The sequence below is a fragment of the Paroedura picta genome, chromosome 5 (assembly GCF_049243985.1).
Source record: "Paroedura picta isolate Pp20150507F chromosome 5, Ppicta_v3.0, whole genome shotgun sequence".
NCBI classification, from domain to species: Eukaryota; Metazoa; Chordata; class Lepidosauria; order Squamata; family Gekkonidae; genus Paroedura; species Paroedura picta.
This window is the reverse complement of record NC_135373.1, coordinates 123,090,016-123,110,633: the sequence shown is the minus strand read 5'-3', so window position 1 is coordinate 123,110,633 and position 20,618 is coordinate 123,090,016. Positions and strand designations below refer to the sequence as shown.

At 47.9% G+C, this 20,618-nt stretch overlaps 1 protein-coding gene across 2 annotated transcripts in view; it reads right to left on the bottom strand.

Annotated features, from left to right (window-relative positions):
* Positions 1-947: 947 nt before the first annotated feature.
* Positions 948-20,618, bottom strand: part of ITIH5 (inter-alpha-trypsin inhibitor heavy chain 5) — a 52,118-nt gene continuing 32,447 nt past the window's right edge. For both annotated transcript variants that reach the window (XM_077340309.1, XM_077340310.1), the window contains 6 exons: positions 19,016-19,325; positions 14,676-15,232; positions 13,970-14,023; positions 12,799-12,915; positions 9,315-9,692; positions 948-8,597 (listed from right to left, as the gene is read on the bottom strand). In XM_077340309.1, coding sequence (XP_077196424.1) covers positions 8,299-8,597; positions 9,315-9,692; positions 12,799-12,915; positions 13,970-14,023; positions 14,676-15,232; positions 19,016-19,325 — 1,715 coding nt within the window. In that variant the 3' untranslated portion in view covers positions 948-8,298. The remainder of the gene's footprint in view (positions 8,598-9,314; positions 9,693-12,798; positions 12,916-13,969; positions 14,024-14,675; positions 15,233-19,015; positions 19,326-20,618) is intronic.

Genomic DNA, 20,618 nt, shown 5'->3' with positions numbered 1-20,618 from the left:
GAGTATCGCTGGAGTCGCAAGGATTATCATGCGACCGTCAAAGACATCTCTGCTCCGATCAAATGCCCTCACGGATTTGAGTCACGTCGCTTTAATCGGGGGAAAGATCAAAAGCATCCTCTCATTGTTCGAGGACGTCAACAGTTCGAAAAACTGGCCAGACGAGCACGCGAATGCAGAACATTTTTGGGAGGGCAGGGAGGCCAATCTTTCATGGCTTCCTGGCAAGACTTCAAGGATGCCCTCGACGAGAAGTCAGGAACGACAGTCCAGAAACAAAGAGATGCTCTGTCGTTTGATTTTTAAAACTTTTCCGCTCAAGGCTCCCTGCCAAAGGGACAATATCGTAAGCCGGGAATTTTGTGGGAGAAAAACGTGTGATTTCTTGTTCTTTCGCCCAAACCGTCAATCGGGGCAGAGACCTTGCGGAAAAGTTAACTCAGACTAGGACCGTTTCCGCACTGGGAACTTGGCTGCCCCAGCTCCTGTGAGGGAGCACAAATCTAGGGCAGACAAGGTGCACCGGGCCAAATGCTCCCCTTGTAGGAGCAGGAAGAGGCGGGGCCACCTGCCCCGGCTCAAACTCCAGCCTGCAGCCAAGCACAAAGCCTCCATGGACCCCTGTGGCTCTGTGGGAGCCCTGAAGGGGGTCCGCAGCCTTCCCCCTTCTGCCTCAATGGTCTCAGCTTCAAGTTAGGGAACTGGTTAGTTCCATTGCCCCCCCTCCTCCTCTCCCAAGTATGAGTGAGTTCTCTCGTGGGCTCTGTGCCTGGGAGGGGGTGGAGCACTTCAGAGACGTTGGAACCACGGGGTCCGTCGCTCATGCCAATCACCACTTTGGGATCAGAAGGCGAATTTCTTCCAGATTAGAATTGCCAGGGATTCTGGTTTTTTTTTTGGGGGGGGGTGCATCATCTGGGCATGGAATGGGGGTCACTGTGGATGGGCAGGTAGTTGTGAATTTCCTGCATGCTGCAGGGGGTTGGACTAGATGACCCTGGAGGTCCCTTCCCACTCTGTGATTCTAGGATTCTACATGTACTGCTAGGATCAACTGCTTCTGGAGGAGGACTCCTTTCAATAGAGGAACACTAACAGAAGGAATACACAGAATCTAACCCTCTGTCAAGTGCGACGAAGAGGGCTTGCTCTCGAAAGCTCACGCCCTGAATAAATCTTTGTTGGTCTTAAAGGTGCTACTGGACTCTGATTTTATTGTCTCTAAGAAAGCAAGTCTCTCTCTCTCTCTCTCTCAGTCGCTCTCCTTTACAGCTTCCCAGGATGTGTTTTGGGCCCTTGTGGTGAGGCTGCCTTGCTTGGTGGCAGCCAAATGCCTTGAAATGAATGAAATGTGGTCAAAACCTACCAGAGGGAGAGCCTGATAACGTTAAAATTTACACCGAAGGGTTATCTCGCCCCGCTTCTGAAGCTGTTAACAGGAACCCGAGAGAGGCTGAATGTTTTCCCCACAATGGAAGACACTGCCTCTTTGTAAGCAGCGGAAAACAACATGTTTTGCAAACTTTCACACCATGGCCTCCTTTCTCCCTAGGTCAAAGGCCAGGATCGACACGTGTCACCATTACGGGGAAGTCACATTAGCCGGATGTCTTGTTGACTCTCCAAACAGTGAACCTTGGATTGATTTGCCCCATAGAATCATAGAGGTGGAAGGGGCATCCAGAGTCATCTAGCCCAACCCGCTACACAATGCAGGAAGCTCACAACTACCTGACCACCCACAGTGACCCCAATTCCATGCCCAGATGATGCCCCCCCAAAAAAAAAACCAGAATCCCTGGCCAGTCTGGCCTGGAGGAAATTGCCTCCAGCCTCCAAATTGGTGATCAGCATTTCCCTGGGCCTGCAAGAAAGGAGCCACAAGAGCCAAGGACAAGAGCCTAGTTTCTTGAAATACAGATGTTGGGTCCTTCATGACCCATAGGGAGAAGTTTGTTGAGTTTCACCCAAGCATCATGGTGATCCCAGCAAGGGACTTCCAAGGCGAGGGAGAAACAGAGGTGGTTTATCATGGCTTTCTTCTGCTGAGCCTTCCTTGGTGGTCTCTCACTCAAGCCTTATGGTGGTCCCAGGAAGGGACTTCCAAGGCAAGGGAGAAGCAGAGGTGGTTTATTATGATCCTCCTCTGCGGAGTCCTTGGTGGTCTCTCATCCAAGCCTGATAATGTCCCCTGCAAGGAACTTCCCCTGTAGGACTACCAGTGCAATTTCTCAGTGGGAGAGGATCTCTAAATTAACCATTACACCAAAATGCCAGTTTCTCTTATTATCAGTTTTATGTTGTTGTTATTGTCTTATTATCAGAACTTGAATCCACTCTTATATCATCCCCGCAATTTTGTAGATTATTAGAATAGCTGTTGTGGACGCAGGCAGGGAGGAAAGGTGCTCCGCGGAGCAAGAAATCTCCAGTTGGGCTAGTCTAAACACAGGAGGAGATTGGAAAAATACCAGGAAGTTCCTAGTCTAACTATGCTAAATACACATCTCCTCTGGTGCCCCCTGGAGGATACTCTTGATACACTTTTAAATCATGCACTCTACCGCTCTTGCACATCCCAGCATATCTTATCGACATTTTGTGAACCGTCACGAGATGGCTCCTTGTGAGTGGCGGTATATAAATGGTAAAATAAATAAATTATAAACAGAGATTTGGGGGGGTGGAGCCTTGGGTTTAGGGGCCTCAGCCAGGTATAATGCCATAAACCCCACTTTCCCAAAGCACCCACGTCCTTCAGGGGAACGGATCGCTGTCATCCAGAGAGATATTGTCGTTTCACGAGATCTCCAGGCTGTGCCGGGAGGTTGGCAAGCCTAGCTGCACCAAAATCCAACCTCCCATGTCACTACACCACAGCTGCCTTTCTTCCTCTCCCCCTCCCCTTATAAATCCCGTCTCTGGCTTAGCAAGCCAGATCTTAAAAAACTGGTCTTGACGTTCTGCTCACTTGGACCATCTTGCTTCCTAAACCGCTCCATTCTGGCTGTCGTGCGATGCTCCTTCAACAGCTGCAGTCAGCAAGGGGTCGGTGAAGGCCGACGTTCGGCTCTCCCTCTTAGCTAACCGGATTGGAAACATTTGGCATGCTTTCTCCTTCTCTCCGCTCCCTGTTCTCGCCCCTCGGGAAAAACGAAGACATTTCTTTCGGACTCCTGAGAAGGCTGGTTGTGGCCCAGCGCCGGGGATCTTATCGGGATCCGCCGGGGACATCTAGCGACAGGCGCCGCGGCTATCCCTCCTGGTTAAATTTCAGGCCTATCTCGCAAAGAAAGACCTCCATTATTTTGGAGCAGAACAGGGGCAGAGAACCCGCAATCGATGTGGACACCTGAGCCCCGGCGAAATCCTCATGCGCTCTACTCTGGAAGCTGGGTTTTGCCGCAGTGCATTGCAAAGTGACTCCATAGAAAAACTTCTAGGTGGAAAAAAACCAGGGTGGACAATCTCCGGCTGGTTTTGCTCTTCTTCTCCTCAGCTTCTTTACCTTTAAAACGCAAAGGACGTTGTGATGACAGAAACCTATCAGAGGGTAAAGAGCTACCAGCTCCTGAAAGAGTGGAGGCCTGTAAGACGGAGCTCTTCCACCAGACTTTTGGTTGAGGTTGGAGGGGGGGGAGAGATCCTGTGGTTGTTTGATTGATCTGTGGGTCCTGCCCTACGTCAAACTGATACATCTGACTGACTGTTGTTCCACCATATGCCATCTGGAGTGATATGGGTGGTGTGTGTGTGTGGGGGGGAAGTTGGGGAATTATTTTTTGTCCACCATCTTGTTACTGCATGGTCTGGCCTGGTTTATGTTTTAATGGGGGGAAGTATTGATTTTATTGGTTTATTGTATGGACTATTGTAAAGGCTACTTACCTTTCTCCCTTCCTTTCTCCCTTCCCAGTGTGGTCTCAAGGCAAAGCTAACCAGGGGCATTTTTTTGCAACCTCCGAGCCTCCCAGATTAGCCCTGTGTCCATATGAGGCCACCCCCCCCTGTATTTTCTGCCCGTGCGGAAAGCCTGGGTGACACAGAGTGTTGGCCTTGGTGAGTCACTGGCCTGATCCAACATGGCTTCTCTTATGTTCTTATAACCCGGCTGGTGGACCTCTTGATGGCTCCTGGGTTTGGGCCACTGTGAGACACAGAATATTAGACTGGATGGGTCATTGGCCTGATCCCATGTGGTTGAAAGCTTGAACAACTTTTTCCTGGTCTTAAAGGTGCCACTGGATTCAAACTTTGTTCTTTGAAGTAGAATTCATCTTTAAAAAATTGCATTCTTTTAAATAAGAGTCAAGACAATTCTTTGTGCAAACTAAAGACGCTTTCTTGGATACACAGGTCCCTCGTAAGCAACTTTCTTGCAAAAATGCATTTTTAAAAAGTCTTTGGGACTGGAATTATCATGGCATTAAGTAATCTGACATATATATATATTAACTGTTTTTAAAAATATAATAAATATTTCATGTTTTCTTCATATTTGGAATCTGTCCTAGGTTTTAACAGTCTCTGGAGACGGGTCTATTTTGAGCTCTCGTTTCTGGCGTCCAAGGGCTTGGATTTTTGTTTCCATATCTGTGTGGAAACGATTCTATAGCTGTGATCCTCTGGAGAAAAATTTTCATGAATCTGTATGCTCTACTAAGCTACTTGAAACAAACGAAGAAATGTTCATATACCTTGTAGGCAAATTCTTTCTCTCTCTCTGTATAAATTCTGCAATTTAAGAAGATTTTTGGGGTGTATATTAAATGTCCATGTGCTTGTATTATTTGTTTCCAAAAGCACTGATTTTTTTTTTTTTGCAAGAGTGGTCTCCCCTGAGGACCAAGCCCTATGAAGAAAGGCTGAGGGACTTGGGAATGTTCAGCCTGGAGAAGAGGAGGGTAAAGGTGGACAGGACGGCTCTCTTGAAGTATCTGAAAGGCTGTCTCTTGGAGGGGGTAGGGAAAGGTTCCTGCTAGCAGCAGAGGAGAGGACCTTCAGTCATGGGTTTAAAATATGTGGAGAACGGTACCAGCTAGATATCAGGAACATTTTTCCATAGTCCAAGTAGTTCAGCAGTGGAATGGGCTGCCTAAGGAAGTGGTGGCCATCCTCTCACTGCTGATCTTTAACCAGCAGCTGGACAAAACCTTTCCTTTATTTTCATCATCTCCCGAGAAGAAACAAACCTGTTCAGTTTCTGACCTGCCTTGTTTTGTTCGACCTCTCCTGTTCTCTTTCACTCATGAGACATTTCATACAAAGGAATCTCTCGCCCAAATAAAACTCCCCACAGTCTTGTATTCTTACAAATCTGTCAACAAACATTACAGCCAGCAATTGTTGCTCCTCCAGGATCCAGGACTGATTCTGCACTTACTCCCCCCCCCCCCATTGTGGATCCTGCTGAATTCAGATCAATTTGAACTCGGGTCTTCTTCTATTCCTCCCCCCCCCAATTGAAACAGAAAGTGTTCTTCACTCGATTTGGAAAGGTCAGAATGGGCGGGGGGGAGCCAAGTGTAGCAGGAGCCTCTTTCTTTTCTTGAATGGGGTTGGGGGGGGGAGAGGATTGGAGACAGCAGAGGAGGGGGAATACATAAAATAAGAAAAACTCTGAGCAAATACAGTCATACAGTACAACTGGCATTTAAGTTTTCCCTTGTTTTAAAAGTCGCTACCGCTGTATTTGGCCTCCCCTGTTCTCACGAAAAATCCAGTATTTATACTCCGGAGATTTTTGCACCCGTTAAATGTTGTGGAATGCTTACCTTACATAGTTGTTATATTCCGGCCTCTCTATATGACGTCACCAACATCCACCAACATCCAGGCAGCAAACTGCTCGCTACATCCTCCATTATAAAGCACGGGGAATTGCATAAAGTGGATTCCTCAACCTAAAGGAGAGCAACCAGCAGGCAACCAGCAGAGGAAAGGTATGGAGACTCAAACACGCTAAAGGTATCTGTCTCGTCCTACCCTCACACCCGCCTCCCTCTCCCTTGTTCCCGGGGATGGGAATGTCTTATTAAAAATGGCTAACGTCCTGGAGCAACGAATATGTGCACACGTATGCAGGCAATGCTAGAAATAATTTTTTCCCAAAGTTGTAACACAAAGCGTGCCTCTCTAAAGTCCCCCCCTTCCTAATCAGGAACGATATTAATCTTTAAAAGTATCAAGACTTGTGATTCCATAAGGGATGGCGTTCAAAATGCACTATGCATGTATGATTAGATGCATAGGCATTTAAATGGAGAAGTATTGAATTAAAAAAAATTAGTGGGCATTGCGGGCCCTTTAAAACATGGAGAAAGGGGATTGGTTGCCTGGATTGATTGACAGGCGGAAGAGAGTCACATATAAAGCCCACTGCTCTCTTCCGCCATTTCCAGGAGCAGTTGTGGAGTGTGAGAAGCACAAAAAGGCGGCAGACAAAAGTGAGATAGCAGAAAGGTGAGGAGGGGTTTGGAGGCACGATAATATTTAGCACTATGCCATTCAGCTGGCATAATGCTATTTTTTCTGATGTGCGGAAATGCCCACAGAGTTTTCTCTTCTTCTTGGCATACGTTCATCTCTGTGACCTAGTCCTCCTCGGTGATGTATTTCCTAGGAGCAAAAAGGTCAGCACTGAAAATTTCCCCTCCTGTGTGGCTCACCAAGGTATTAACTATACACAAGAAAGGGTTTTGCAGACATGTTTTTTAAAAATTCTCCTTTTGACGACAAAGTCTCTATATAAAAGACCAACACTGGCTGAAGGCATTTTGTTGACTGAGGGGGAGGCACTGCCATTAATCCCGCAATGAGTGAGGCTCAGACTCCCAAATGGGCAGAGAAATTTCTGGAAGTTTGGGGGCGGAGCCTGAAGAGGGTGAGGTTTGGAGAGGGGAGGGAACACAGCCAGGCATGATACCCTAGAACAGGGGAGGTCAAACTGTATCTCTCCGGATGTCCATGAACTACTATTCCCATGAGCCTCTGCTAGCAAGCTTACGTTCTCATGGCCCCACTGGTGGCCTCCTGATTACACCTGGTTCTTGGTCACTGTGTGGACAGCATCCCAGACTGAGTACACTGAAACCACACTGACCAATGGAAAAGAGAAGCATGTGCTTCATTCTATCCCACTGTGGGAGAGGGAGATTCCAAGCACTTTGTCAGGGCTGGCCTGTGCTCTTTGCGTCTTTAAGAAAAACAGATTCTCAGACTCACACGAAAAACCCAGTAAACAATATACACATCTTTAAGACATCTGCCCACCAGCTTCTTCAAATTCTTTGGCTCACTTTCTGTAGACCAGGCCTTCTCGACTGGGGTTTCGTGAAACCCTGGGGTTTCTTGATGGCCCTAGAAGGGTTTCCTTAACGGGTGGGAGTTAATCAATTTTTAATATATTATTTGAATTTGTTAAGCATTTATCGGGTGATATGGCCATATATAGTTATGTCAATCCCCCCCCCCCAATGGCCAATGATGGGTCTGGAGGGGTGGGGCCCCAGGTGGGCGTGTCCACAGCTCTGCTTCCCAACCATATTCTGCATGATTGAGCCACTTCTGGGACTTCTCGAAGCCTGAAGAATGTTTCAGGGGTTTCTCAATGGTAAAAAAGTTAAGAAAGGCTGCTGCAGATCATCATTCTGAAATGGCTGCTTCCTACGTCACAGGCAGCCTGAGCTCTAGTCACAAGGAGCGTAGCCAACGCTGGGTTACAAAATTTCTGGGGCTTGGGGGAGGGCTGAGTTTGCAGAGGAATCTAATGTCTCCGCCGGATATGGTGATATGAAGGTTCTCCCTCCAAAGTGGCCACTGCTTTCTTTGTCATCTGGAGATCAGCTGTAATTCTGGAAGATCTCCAGGCCCTGCCTGGATGTTGGCATGCAGTGTTGCCAGTTCTAGGTAGAGAAATTCCTGGGGATTTGGGGGGTGGGATCTGGGATTTGGGGATGGACTTCAGTGGGGTATAATTCCAGAGAGTTCACCTTCCAAACCGGTTATTTCCTTGGTCACCTGGAGATCTGCTGTAATCTCCAGCCACCACCTGGAACTTGGCATACCCTAGTTGGCAACCCTATTCACAAAGATTAAAAAAAACACATTGTAAAAAAAAAAGCCATCCTGGTGTCACTTGTGAAAGCGTCCTCCATTCAAGTCAACAAACAGGCCAGCGAAATTGTTGTCGCTTTGGTTCCTTCTTTGGTGTTACAGAGAACTAAAAAAAAGTGCACAAGTCTCCCCGAGAGTCACGGCATCCGTAGCACCTCCCCGCCCCTCCCAGTTGCTCTCCCTTTAAAGCTGGTTCCCCTCCAAGTTGCCGGTACCCGTGTCGAAAGGGTGAGAGGCGAGATAGTCTGCGTAGGCCCCATCAATGAGCTTCTCGGCGTTGTTCTTGGCAAACCAGCAATCCACCTCCTGCTCACCGTTGTAGATTTTCCTCTGCTTCCACACAACTGGGACCAGACGCCCTTTCAGCTGCAAGATGTTGCTGGCGTGGGATTCTGTGCTTTGGGTTTGGTTCCAGCCACCCAGTTGGGTCCTTTCGCCGTGAGGATCCTGGGTCAGGTTGACCACTTGGTGTAAGAACTGACCTGCAGAAGGCCCGGAAAACAGACGAGTGAGACCAAGGGTTGCCCGCTCTTGTTTTGGGGGTGGAGCCTGAGGAGGATGAGGATTGGGGAGGGGTTTCCAAATGGCCTACCCGCCAACCCGTTCAAATTTATTTATTTATTTATAATTAGATTTGTAGGGCTGCCCCTCCTGGCCCAGCTGTCTTGGGGTGGTGTTGTACACCACTGGCAGTCTTCAAGCAAAGGTTGGATACACACTTTTGTTGGATGCTTTAGGATGCTTTGGGCTGATCCTGCGTTGAGCAGGGGGTTGGACTAGATGGCCTGTATGGCCCCTTCCAATTCTAGGATTCTATGATTCTATGATTCTATGTTAAATTAACATAAAATATACAGTTAAAAACCATATAATACAGCAACAAAATAAAGCATTAGAATCACCCCTGCAACCTTACTAGCAGCCTCTCCCAAATTAATTCTTATGTGTCTCAGAATATAGAGGTTACCAGGGAGAGCGTTGTGGGGTGTTTCTTGAATGTTCCTGGCAACCCAGCCTCAACCTAATCCCTGGTGGAAGAGCTCCATCTTGCAGGTAAGTTCTGACAAGGCCCGCATCTCCTCCGGAAGCTTATTCCACCAGGTGAGGGCCCGGACGGAAAAGAGCAAAAGTCCACCTAGTTCAACCAGTCTGATGTTCTCAGGTGGCTCCATAAAACTCTGGAGATGTCTCCTACTTACCAAGCAACCCATGTGAGCTGGAGGATAGTCCTTGCCCATTGGAGATGTAGAACCCCAAGTGGTCTTTCTGGAAGGGAGCAGGGTTCTTGTAATGGTGGATCAGAATGACAAAAGCAATGCTGCCCCGGATCACTACCGTCACGTTGGAACGGGCATAGATGGACACCTCGAGATTCTGGCTTCCCACCATGGCGCTGCGGTCGCAGGGCAAGACCAGTCTCTCCCCGTCGTCCAAGATGACCTTGGTGGGCGTGACCTCCAGGTAGGCCCGGTTCGGCCGGCTGCTGAGAATGGTGATGCTCCGAAAGTAGGTCCTGTGCTTCTTATGGCCATGGCGCGGTGCCGGAGCCCCAATCAGCTGGCCGTTCACCGTCACACCTTAAGAGACAACGGAGAAGCACCAGGACACTGGTTGAGACGGGCATTTAGAAAAGGTTCCCTCGCAAGACTGCATGAAGGAGAAGAGTTGGCATTTTGTACCCTGCTTTTTACTAACCAAAAGAATCTCAAAGTGGCTTAGCATTGCCTTTCCTTCCTCTCCCCATGACAGACACCTTGTGAGATAGGAGGAGCTGAGAAGCTCTGAGGGAACGGGGACTGGCCCAACGTCATCCATCAGGCCACATGTGCCTAAAACCGGTCTACAATCGCCTTCCTTTCCTCTCTTTACAACATATATCTTGTATGGTAGGTGAGGCTGAGTGAGCTCAGAGAGAACTGTGACAGGCCCAAGGTCACCCAGCTGACTACACGTGGAGGAGCAGGGAATCATATCCACCTCTCCAGATTAGAGGCTGCTGTTTTTAACCACGACACCAAGCTGGCTCGCAAAGATCCTGCTCCTAGGGTCGCCAACCTCCAAGTGGAGTCCACCGATCTCCTGGTATTACAAATGATCTCCAGACTACAGAGAACAGTCACAGTCCCTCTGGAGAAAAATGGCCACTTTGGAAATTAGGCTTCTGTGCCTTGTTGAGGTCCCACTCTTCCCTAAACCCCACCCTCTCATCTGAAGAGCCAGGCTTGATTCCCCCTTCCTACACATGGAGCTAGTGGGGTGACCATGGGCTAGTCACAGTCCTGTTAGAAGCTGTTCTCACAGAGCAGTTCTCTTAGAGCAGGGGTAGTCAACCTGTGGTCCTCCAGATGTCAATGGACTACAATTCCCATGAGCCCCTGCCAGCGTTTGCTGGCAGGGGCTCATGGGAATTGTAGTTCATGAACATCTGGAGGACCACTGGTTGACTACCCCTGTCTTAGAGCACTTTTGGCCCCACCTACCTCACAGGGTGTTCATTGTGGGGGAGAGGAAGGGAAGGCAATTGTAAGCTGCTTTGAGACTCCTTTGGGTAGTGAAACACAAGGAATAAAAAGAACAATTCTTCACCAATAGGGAGGAAAAGATGTTCAGATCTTTCTCCCCAAGGTTGAAAAAGCCAAACAGGAATGGAAATTTTGAAGTTAAAAGCAACACAGCAGAAAATTAAACCATGTGGCCTCATCCTGACACAGCTTCATCGCAGATCCTGCTCTAGTGTGTTTCCCAACTCCAGGTTGGAAATTTCTGGGAGTCTGTGGAGGGCGGGGCTTGGGATGGGGGCAGGACCTCAATATCCAAGAATCCTCCTTTCAAAACAACCGTTTTCTCTGGGACAAGAGATCTTTGTAGAATGGAGAGCAATTATAATCCTAGGAGGTCTCCAGTCCCCACCTGGAGGTCAGCAACCCTGTGCGGAAAGGTGTTTAGAGTTATTAAAAAAAACACTGTGATCCTACAAAGGAAAGAACAGTGGAATTTGCATAAAATACAGCTGGAACCTCAGGGTAATAATCCTAACGGTGCTCCATCCACGCTGATAGAATCTGCCAAAGCACAGGAAAGGTAGTTCCCTGGCAGAAAACTCATTTACACAGGTGTGTGTGTGTGTGTGTGTTTGGAGTGATAGGGTGGGTGGAAAAGGAAGTCTTAAGGAAATCCCGGCAGAGATCCCGCTTGGATATCCACTTTCCGCTTCTATAACAACAGTTGTTGCTGCATGCTCTCCGTTTTCACGTGACTTTTTCCTCTCCCCCATCGGTCCTTTATGGCCTTGGAAATAATCCTCTTGTAACAATCACACCTGCTCAGGAATTCCAGAAGCCTGGGACACCAGTCAGTAAGGTGGAAACTTTTTTTTTTTAAACTTTGATTGCTTCCACCAATTTAATGCCTTTTTAAGGGGGGTGCCAACACTGGGTTGAGAAATACCTGGAGATTTGGGGGCGGTGGAGCCTTAGAGGACAGGATCTGAGGAGGGGCGGGACCTCAGAAGACTCTTGTAAGTCCCTTGGACTGCAAGGCGAACAAACCGGTCAGTCCTAGAGAAGATCATCCCTGACTGCTCCTTAGAAGGCCAGATCCTGAAGATGAAACTCAAATACTTTGGCCACCTCATGAGAAAGAAGGATTCCCTGGAGAAGAGCCTAATGCTGGGAGCGATGCAGGGCAAAAGAAGAAGGGGACGACAGGGAATGAGGCGGCTGGATGGAGCCACTGAAGCAGTCGCTGCAAACTTAAATGGACTCCGGGGATTGGTAGAGGACAGGAAGGCCTGGAGGATCATTGTCCATGGGGTCATGATGGGTTGGACACGACTTCGCACCTAACAACAATAACAGAAAATGTTTTGCACTTGATTGGGGAAGATTTTCTTTAATTTGGGGGGGGGGCTGAGGATTGCAGACAGCAAAGGAAGAGGAATAAATCCAAGAGGCTAATCTCTGCTGAGAAAAGTTAGGCCTTCTGGAGTGCAGTCACTTTAAGACAACCCTGCCAACCGGGAACCAACTGGGAAGTCTTTGAACTAATGCCCTGGCCAATCAGGGAAGACTGCTTTGCTACAAGACACAGAGAAAAAAGTTAATTCACAAAAAGCAGAAATCTGCACATTTACTGATGGCGATTTTTTCAAATATCGAGGATTATATTATATCGTGGGGGAAAGGTAGGGTCACTCTAGATCAAACATGCATGTTGCAGAGGTAACATTTAAAGTTCCCAAAATCAAAATGGAAATTGAATTCAGTTTACACGGATTTATTCAAACTGGGAGTGCGTGAAAAGCCCCGTGCAGACTACATCATGGACTAGATGGACTACTGGTCTGATGCATCAGTGTTCTTTGTACATTCTTACTGTACTTGGGCCAGAGTATCCCAGATCCTGCTCCAACACTCTAACAACTGCAATGACTATCATATAAGTACCATTACCATTGTTGTCCTACATCAGCGGTTCTCAACCTGGGGGTCACGACCCCTATGGGGATTGATTGATCCTTTCCCCAGGGGTCGCTGAGGCCGCTGCCGCCACCATGCTGCCACTGCTGCTGCACCACCGGTGGCCTCAGCAACCCAAAAGCGGGTTGTGGCATTAGGAATGTAGAGAGCCATTGTCCTACAGGAATGCCCGACACAATAGATTTAGCAACCAAAAACATCATACCGGAGTTCTTATGATCGGACACCAGCCGGAGGATATCCCCAGGCTGTCCGTCAATGTTGAAGCAGACAGTTAGCTTGCTCAAAGGGAAATCAACAACAAAATGAGGGTCACCGTCCGCTGGGGAAAAAAGGAAATGAAAAAAGAACAACTTTAATAAAACAGCAGCTCGATACCCAGAACAAGTTTAAAAATCCACTTGGAGAGATCCCGTTCAGCCCCGGACAATAGATAGGATTTAGTTCTGCCAGTCAAAGTACAATTTAGCTGAGCTGGGATTTCTTTATGGTTTTAAGGTAAAGGTAAAGGTATCCCCTGTGCAAGCACCGAGTCATGTCTGACCCTTGGGGTGACGCCCTCCAGCGTTTTCATGGCAGACTCAATATGGGGTGGTTTGCCAGTGCCTTCCCCAGTCATTACCGTTTACCCCCCAGCAAGCAAGCTGGGTCCTCATTTTACCGACCTCAGAAGGATGGAAGGCTGAGTCAACCTTGAGCCAGCTGCTGGGATCGAACTCCCAGCCTCATGGCCAGAGCTTCAGACTGCATGTCTGCAGCCTTACCACCCTGCACCACAAGAGGCTCTAATTGTTTTATGGTTTTAACTACCCCATAATTGAAATCCTGGTAAAACGGATGGCTAGATCCAGGGATCCCCAACCTTCTTGAGCATATGAATATTTCTAAAAAGCCAGATAACTTTTTCTAACATATCCTCCTCCCTCCTACCACTCATGGCCTCACATAATTTTTTTGCTGAATCTTTCTTGGAGAACAGAAGCTGAACCCATTCTGCAAAGCCTTGGCCAATTTTCTTAATGTTCCTATTTTATGAAAAACGAACAGAAAAACAAAGAACCTTTCCAAGGCAATATTCTTGTTCTAACAATATATATATTCAATTCTAACACATTTTTTTATATACATGAAAAATCAACCAATTTCCGTTTTCAATATCTTCTTCAGTGGTTGAGTCCTCCAGTATAAGATTGTTGTAACAACAGGGAAAGATTAGTGTGGAAAAAGCCTACAGCCTTTCCTTATATTAGTGTTTTAATAATATCAATAGGCTATTGGCTCAACATTCCCTTTCTTTCTTTTCGTGTTGTAATCAAGCTGAAAAACTGGCTTCAGGGGAAACAATTTGGCATAGCAGTCAGATAGCATTCTCTTACCGGATGTTTTTGAGGCTTTAATTCTTTCTTTGTCCAGTTTTCCAGGGGCAGGACCTACATGCGGGAACGAAGAAAGAGTTTTGGGTGGGGGGACATAAAATGTATCATAAAGAGTGGTTTCCCTTTTTCATATATTGGAATGCCTTTGTATAACTCTCATGACAATTTATGGATTGCTTGGTACTTGGATGGGAGACCACGCAGGAAGTCTTGGGCAAGCTGTGGCAAAAGAACTCTGTCTTTTGCTTTTAAACCCTGCAGCAGCCTTTCTTAACCTTTTTACCATCAAGAAACCCCTGAAACATTCCTCAGGCCCCGAGAAACCCCAGAAGTGACACGATCGTGCAGAATATAGTTGGGAAGCAGAGCTGTGGACACGCCCACTCGGGGCCCCTCCCATCCCCACCCCCTCCTGGCCTATCATTGGCCATTTTGGGAGGGGAGGGTGGGTCGACATGACCAGATATGGTCATACCACCCATTAAATGTTTAACAAATTTAAACAATACATTAAACAATTAACTCCCACCCATTTGGGAAACCCTTCCAGGGCTGTCAACAAACCCCAGGGTTTCATGAAACCCTGGTTGAGAAAGCCTGCTCTATGGGGACCCCATGAGCTGTCTATGACTTGACGCCCCTTCCCAACACTCCCCGCCGTCTTCTCAGAACATGACCCTTTCTTGGTTCCTTGAATCCTCCTTACCTGCTGGGGCCTCGGGACCCTTCAGCCCCTGCATGGGCTCCTCCAAACCACCGGTCGACGGGTCAATATAGACCCCAGTTGGCACCTCGGTCTGCACCCCGAGCTCCTTCACCTTCAGCGTGGTGAAAGGGGTGACGAAGTTGTAGGTGAGGGCCAGTTTCTCGGCCCGTTCTCTGAGGTTCTCCCTCTCCTCGGAGTCATCACTTTTCAGCCAGGAGATCAGAAGTTCTTTGATGGTGAGGTAACTCCAGGCCCGTTCCACGTAGTTCCGACCATCGGTAGGATCTTCGACACCGTTGGAAGAGCTCCCGAGCTGGTTCTGGCTGGGGAGATCCACAGCCACGTCGGTTTTGAGCAGGATGTACTTCCTGGTGTTGCTGGCGGTCACTTCCACGTGGAGGCTGTGGGCCGTGTGGTTGAGCAGCTTCCCGGCGATGACGATTTCGGAGCCGTTGAAGTAGTTGGAGAAGAGGTTCTGGGTGACGTGCTCCACGCTGCCGACCGGATAGTCCACCCGGATGTCCGAGAGAAGGGGCGTCCCGATTTCGTCGTAGAACCTGGGTAGGAGCAGACAGTTGCCTGATCGCACCATCCTCCCTGAGTGAGGAGAAGCTCCGAAATTTTGGTCTAAATCAGGGGTAGTCAACCTGTGGTCCTCCAGATGTTCATGGACTACAATTCCCATGAGCCCCTGCCAGCAAATGCTGGCAGGGGCTCATGGGAATTGTAATCCATGGATATCTGGGGGACCACAGGTTGATTACCCCTGGTCTAAATGACCGTAAATATAGATTGGCACTCCATGGCAGTGCTAAAAGTTGCCGTTTCCTTTTTGAGGAAGATGGATAGTTATTTGGTAACATTTGTCTACTGAGAACATTTTTCTTGCCCCACCCTTGGTGTAGTGGTTAGGAGGGCGGATGTCATAGAATCATAGAATCATAGAGTTGGAAGGGGCCATACAGGGCATCTAGTCCAACCCCTTGCTCAACACAGGATCAGCCCAAAGCATCCTAAAGCATCCAAGAAGAGACACACTTTTCTTGGTGATATCCAGCCTTTGCTTGAAGACTGCCAGTGAGGGGGAGCTCACCACCTCCTTAGGCAGCCTATTCCACTGCTGAACTACTCTGACTGTGAACATTTTTTTCCTGATATCTAGCCTGTATCGTTGTACTTGAAGTTTAAACCCATTACTGTATGTCCTCTCCTCTGCAGCCAACAGAAACAGCATCCTGCCCTCCTCCAAGTGACAACCTTTCAAATACTTAAAGAAGGGCTATCATGTCCCCTCTCAACCTCCTCTTCTCCAGGCTGAACATTCCCAAGTCCCTCAACCTATCTTCTTAGGGCTTGGTCCCTTGGCCCCAGATAATCTTCGTCGCTCTCCTCTGTACCCTTTCAATTTTATCTACATCCTTCTTGAAGTGAGGCCTCCAGAACTGCCTAATCTGGCGAGCTGGGTTCGTTGTGGGGAGAGGAAGGGAATGAGATTGTAAACCGCTTTGAGACTCCTTTGGGTAGTGAAAAGTGAGGTATAAAAATACCCCTCTTCTTCTTCACTGTCTCTTTCGCATTGGGTTTCGTAAATTAGCCCCTTTTCCCTTGCACTCAGATTTCTTCTGTGCAGGTGGCTCTGCATCCTGTGGCAGCCATTTTGTGAGTGGCTCCACTTACGGCGGTAGCCATTTTGTGATTGTGTCTGCCACCGCGTCAGAATTCCATCGATGCCCACAGACTCAAAAATAAGAAGGGTTGACTTTTATACCCTGCTTTTCACTGCCCAAAGGAGTCTCCAAGCAGCTTACAATCGCCTTCCCTTTCCTTTCCCCATAATAGACACCCTGTGAGGGAGAGGAGGCTGAGTGAGCCCTGAGATTACTGAAGAAGAAGAGTTGGTTCTTATATGTCACTTTTCTTTACTAGAAGGAATCTCAAAGCGGATTCCATTTGAGTTCCCTTCCTCTCCCCACGTGAGACACCCTGTGAGACAGATGAGGCTGAGAGAGCTCTGAGAGAGACGGCTCTGTGAGAACAGCTCTAACAGGAATGTGACTGGCTCAAGGTCACCCAGCTGGCTGCATGTGGAGGAGGAGCAGGGAATCAAACCCGGCTCACCAGATTATAAGCTGCCGCTTTTAACCACTATACCAAACTGGCTCTCAGATGTCTGTCTTAGAGACTGTATATTTGGTTCCCCCACATGTATTTCACTGTTTCTTTAACTGTTTCTCTTTCTTTGTTTCTAATTTTTTTTCAAAGTTTCCATGATGGATTTTTTAAAAAAACGTGTTGTAGTTTGGAAAATTTCTATGGGATGCATCTAAGAACACTCCTGGTGAGAAGGAAACACAGCCCATCTGCTCCATATATAAATAAGAGCAAATACCTAAAATTCCAGTTCTTGTGTGTCTACATGCAATAAGAATGCCTTGTGGAGTCAGCCGAAGTGAAGACGGTATTTCACTCGGCCTGTGGAAAATCAATGAGATTTCCACCCTCATCACAACCCCACAGAAATATCCAGTCAGAATTTCCATGGTACTATTAATGTGGGAGCATCAGGGGCATGAGATGGAGGAATCATGCTTAATTCGTTACCCACCCACAAATTCCCCCTTTTGTATTGATAGATTAGGCAAGATCTGTAGTGCGCATGATTCAAAAGGATTTGAAGAATATCCTACAGGGGGCGCTGGAGGAGATGTATATTTAGCATGGTTAAAATAGCACAGCCCCTTTCGACCTTTTGACTGTGGAGGAACCCCTGAAATATTTTTCAGGCTTCAAGGAACCCCAGAAGTGGCCATGGAAGTAAGACACAGGAGGCAGCCAGAAAATTGATTGATTATTGACCATTTCTATTGTGGAGAAGGAGATGAGGCCTGTAGAGCGACAGGGGAAGGGGGATCCAGTGAGGTCTAGTGAGGTCGGGGGCTGTCCAAACTTCTGGGAAAGGCCGTGTTACCCTGGGGAGCTCTTCTATGGAACCCTGGTTGGGAATCCCTGGAATAGGAAGTTCCTGATCTTTTCAAATAATGTCAGAACAGTAAATGAAGACTATTCTACAGGCGGCACTAGAGGAATTATGTATTTAGCATAGTTAGAACTTCCTGGTATTTTCAAATAATCTCCTCCTATGTCCCGATTGGCTTTTTGGAGACTTCCTGCTTTTTTCAGCACACTCCCTCCCCGCTTGCTTCCAGAATGAAAGAACAAATGTAGAACAACAGTTAGACAGTTAGGCAGGACTCTCTCTCTCCTCTCTTACTAAAAAAATTGTTCTTTCTTCTAATAAAACTATTCTATTATTTTAAGCAGCTCGGTGCTATACTCTCTTGCATGTTTGAACCCTGACAACACATAGCTCTTCCCCTCCTCTCCCACCACTGGCCTTTTAAAATTAACATTCCTCACCTATTGACTCCCCACCCGGAATCCAATTTAACAAGAAACAGCTTGAGGGGAATTTGTGTTCTGGTTAGAGTGACTGGCTAAGACGAGGGGGACCCAGGTTCGAATTCCCACTCTATCCTGAGGGTCGTGGGTGACCTTGGACCAGTCATTCTCTCAGCCCAACCTTCCTCACAGGGTGGTTGTGTGGATAAAATGGAGGCAGGAAGAAGGACATGACATACTCAGGGTAAACTGCAGGTTTCTAAGCCAGACATATGGCTGAATTTACCACTGGAAAGAGACAAACATGACTGGAACAGAATCCCTCTGTGCCCTGAAGAAACAGGAACTTACAAGGGAGCGAAAAAGAATCATAGAATCATAGAGTTGGAAGGGGCCACACAGGCCATCTAGTCCAACCCCCTGCTCAACGCAGGATTAGCCATAAGCATCCTAAAGCATCCAAGAAAAGTGTGTATCCAACCTTTGCTTGAAGACTTCCAGTGAGGGGGAGCTCACCACCTCCTTAGGCAGCCTATTCCACTGCTGAACTACTCTGACTGTGAAATCTTTTTTCCTGATATCTAGCCTATATTGTTGTACTTGAAGTTTAAACCCATTACTGCATGTCCTCTCCTCCGCAGCCAACAGAAACAGCATCCTGCCCTCCTCCAAGTGACAACCTTTCAAATACTTAAAGAGGGCTATCATGTCCCCTCTCAACCTCCTTTTCTCCAGGCTGAACATTCCCAAGTCCCTCAACCTATCTTCATAGGGCTTGGTCCCTTGGCCCCAGATCATCCTCGTTGCTCTCCTCTGTACCCTTTATGCCGAAATGCCGAAAACCCCAGAAATAACACAGGAAGAAATAAAGGCAGAATCCAAAGAGGTGGCACAGAAGGATTCTAAACTCCTAAATCAGAAGGAAGATCTTTCCCACCAACCCTTTCAGCTTCCCGGCAGCGTCCTCGTCTTCCCGGATGCGCCGCATCATCCCGCAGTTCTCCAGGGCCAGCCTCTCCAGCAGCTTGTAGTCGACGTCGTTCCCGATGCCGATGGTGAAGAGGCAGAACTGGCCGCCGATGGCCTCCTTGGTGTTGTTGACGATCTTGCTGGAGTGCGTCTCCCCGACCGTGGGCCGCCCGTCCGTCAGGAAGATAATCAGGGAAGCGCTGCGGGCATCGATGTCGCTCTGGGAGATGTAGTCGCTGAGGATTTTCGTGCTGATCTGGAGCGCCCCGTTGATGTTGGTGCCTAGGAGGGTGCCACACCATTAACCTTTCCCCCTTTCCCCTCTGGAAGGCCCGTACTTTAGTTCAGGGGTAGTCAACCTGTGGTCCTCCAGACGTCCATGGATTACAATTCCCATGAACCCCTGCCAGCAAATGCTGGCAGGGGCTCATGGGAATTGTAGTCCATGAACATCTGGAGGACCACAGGTTGACTACCCCTGCCTTAGTTGATGTCGGTACGGGACACGGTGAACTAACCTACATGGCCAAGGCCAAACACGTCAGCTGAAGAGCAGAGCTTGCAGGAATATGGAACAGGGCCAGTCCGGAGAGCCAGAGATGACCGCCAGAGATTACCGGTTTTCCATACTTGTTACCAAGCAGAATTAAATTACGCGGACCAGGCCAATAAAAATATTGGCCGATTGGCAACATCAATACGGAAAGAAATGTGTGTTCTACTGATACTAGCCCACCATGTTGACTTGAATAGTTTCTAGGGCTGAATCTGCAAGGAGCTTTTATTCCAATCCCAGGTTGATTTAATCCCTGCCGTCTACAATGAATGTGACGTCCATTTTGATTTTGGCCGATTTAAATTTTTCATCTGCAACAAGCATGATTGATCCGGAGTGACCCTACCTTTCCCCCACGATATCCTGGAGTGGATATAACTCTCGATATTTGAAAAATTGGCATCAGTAAGCGTGTAGCTGTCTGCTTTCCCTGAAATAACTTGCTGCTGCCTCGTGGCTCCAAGCTGTAATAAGGCAGTCTGTCCCTGATTGGTTCATATAATTCCTAATTCCTGGTTGCAAGATTTTTTTTTTTTAAAGGTTTATGGTGATGGTGTTCCAGAATCCACATTTCTTGCTGCAGAGAGCGGCATATAAGAGCCAACTCTTCTTCTTCTTCAGTAATATCAGGGCTCTCTCAGCCTCACCCACCTCACAGAGTGTCTGTTGTGGGGAGAGAAAAGGGAAGGCGACTGTAAGCCGCTTTGAGCCTCCTTCGGGTAGAGAAAAGCGGCAGATAAGAACCAACTCTTCTTCTTCTTCAGTAATATCAGGGCTCTCTCAGCCTCACCCACCTCACAGGTGTCTGTTGTGGGGAGAGGAAAGGGAAGGCGACTGTAAGCCGCTTTGAGCCTCCTTCGGGTAGAGAAAAGCGGCAGATAAGAGCCAACTCTTCTTCTTCTTCAGTAATATCAGGGCTCTCTCAGCCTCACCCACCTCACAGAGTGTCTGTTGTGGGGAGAGGAAAGGGAAGGCGACTGTAAGCCGCTTTGAGCCTCCTTCGGGTAGAGAAAAGCGGC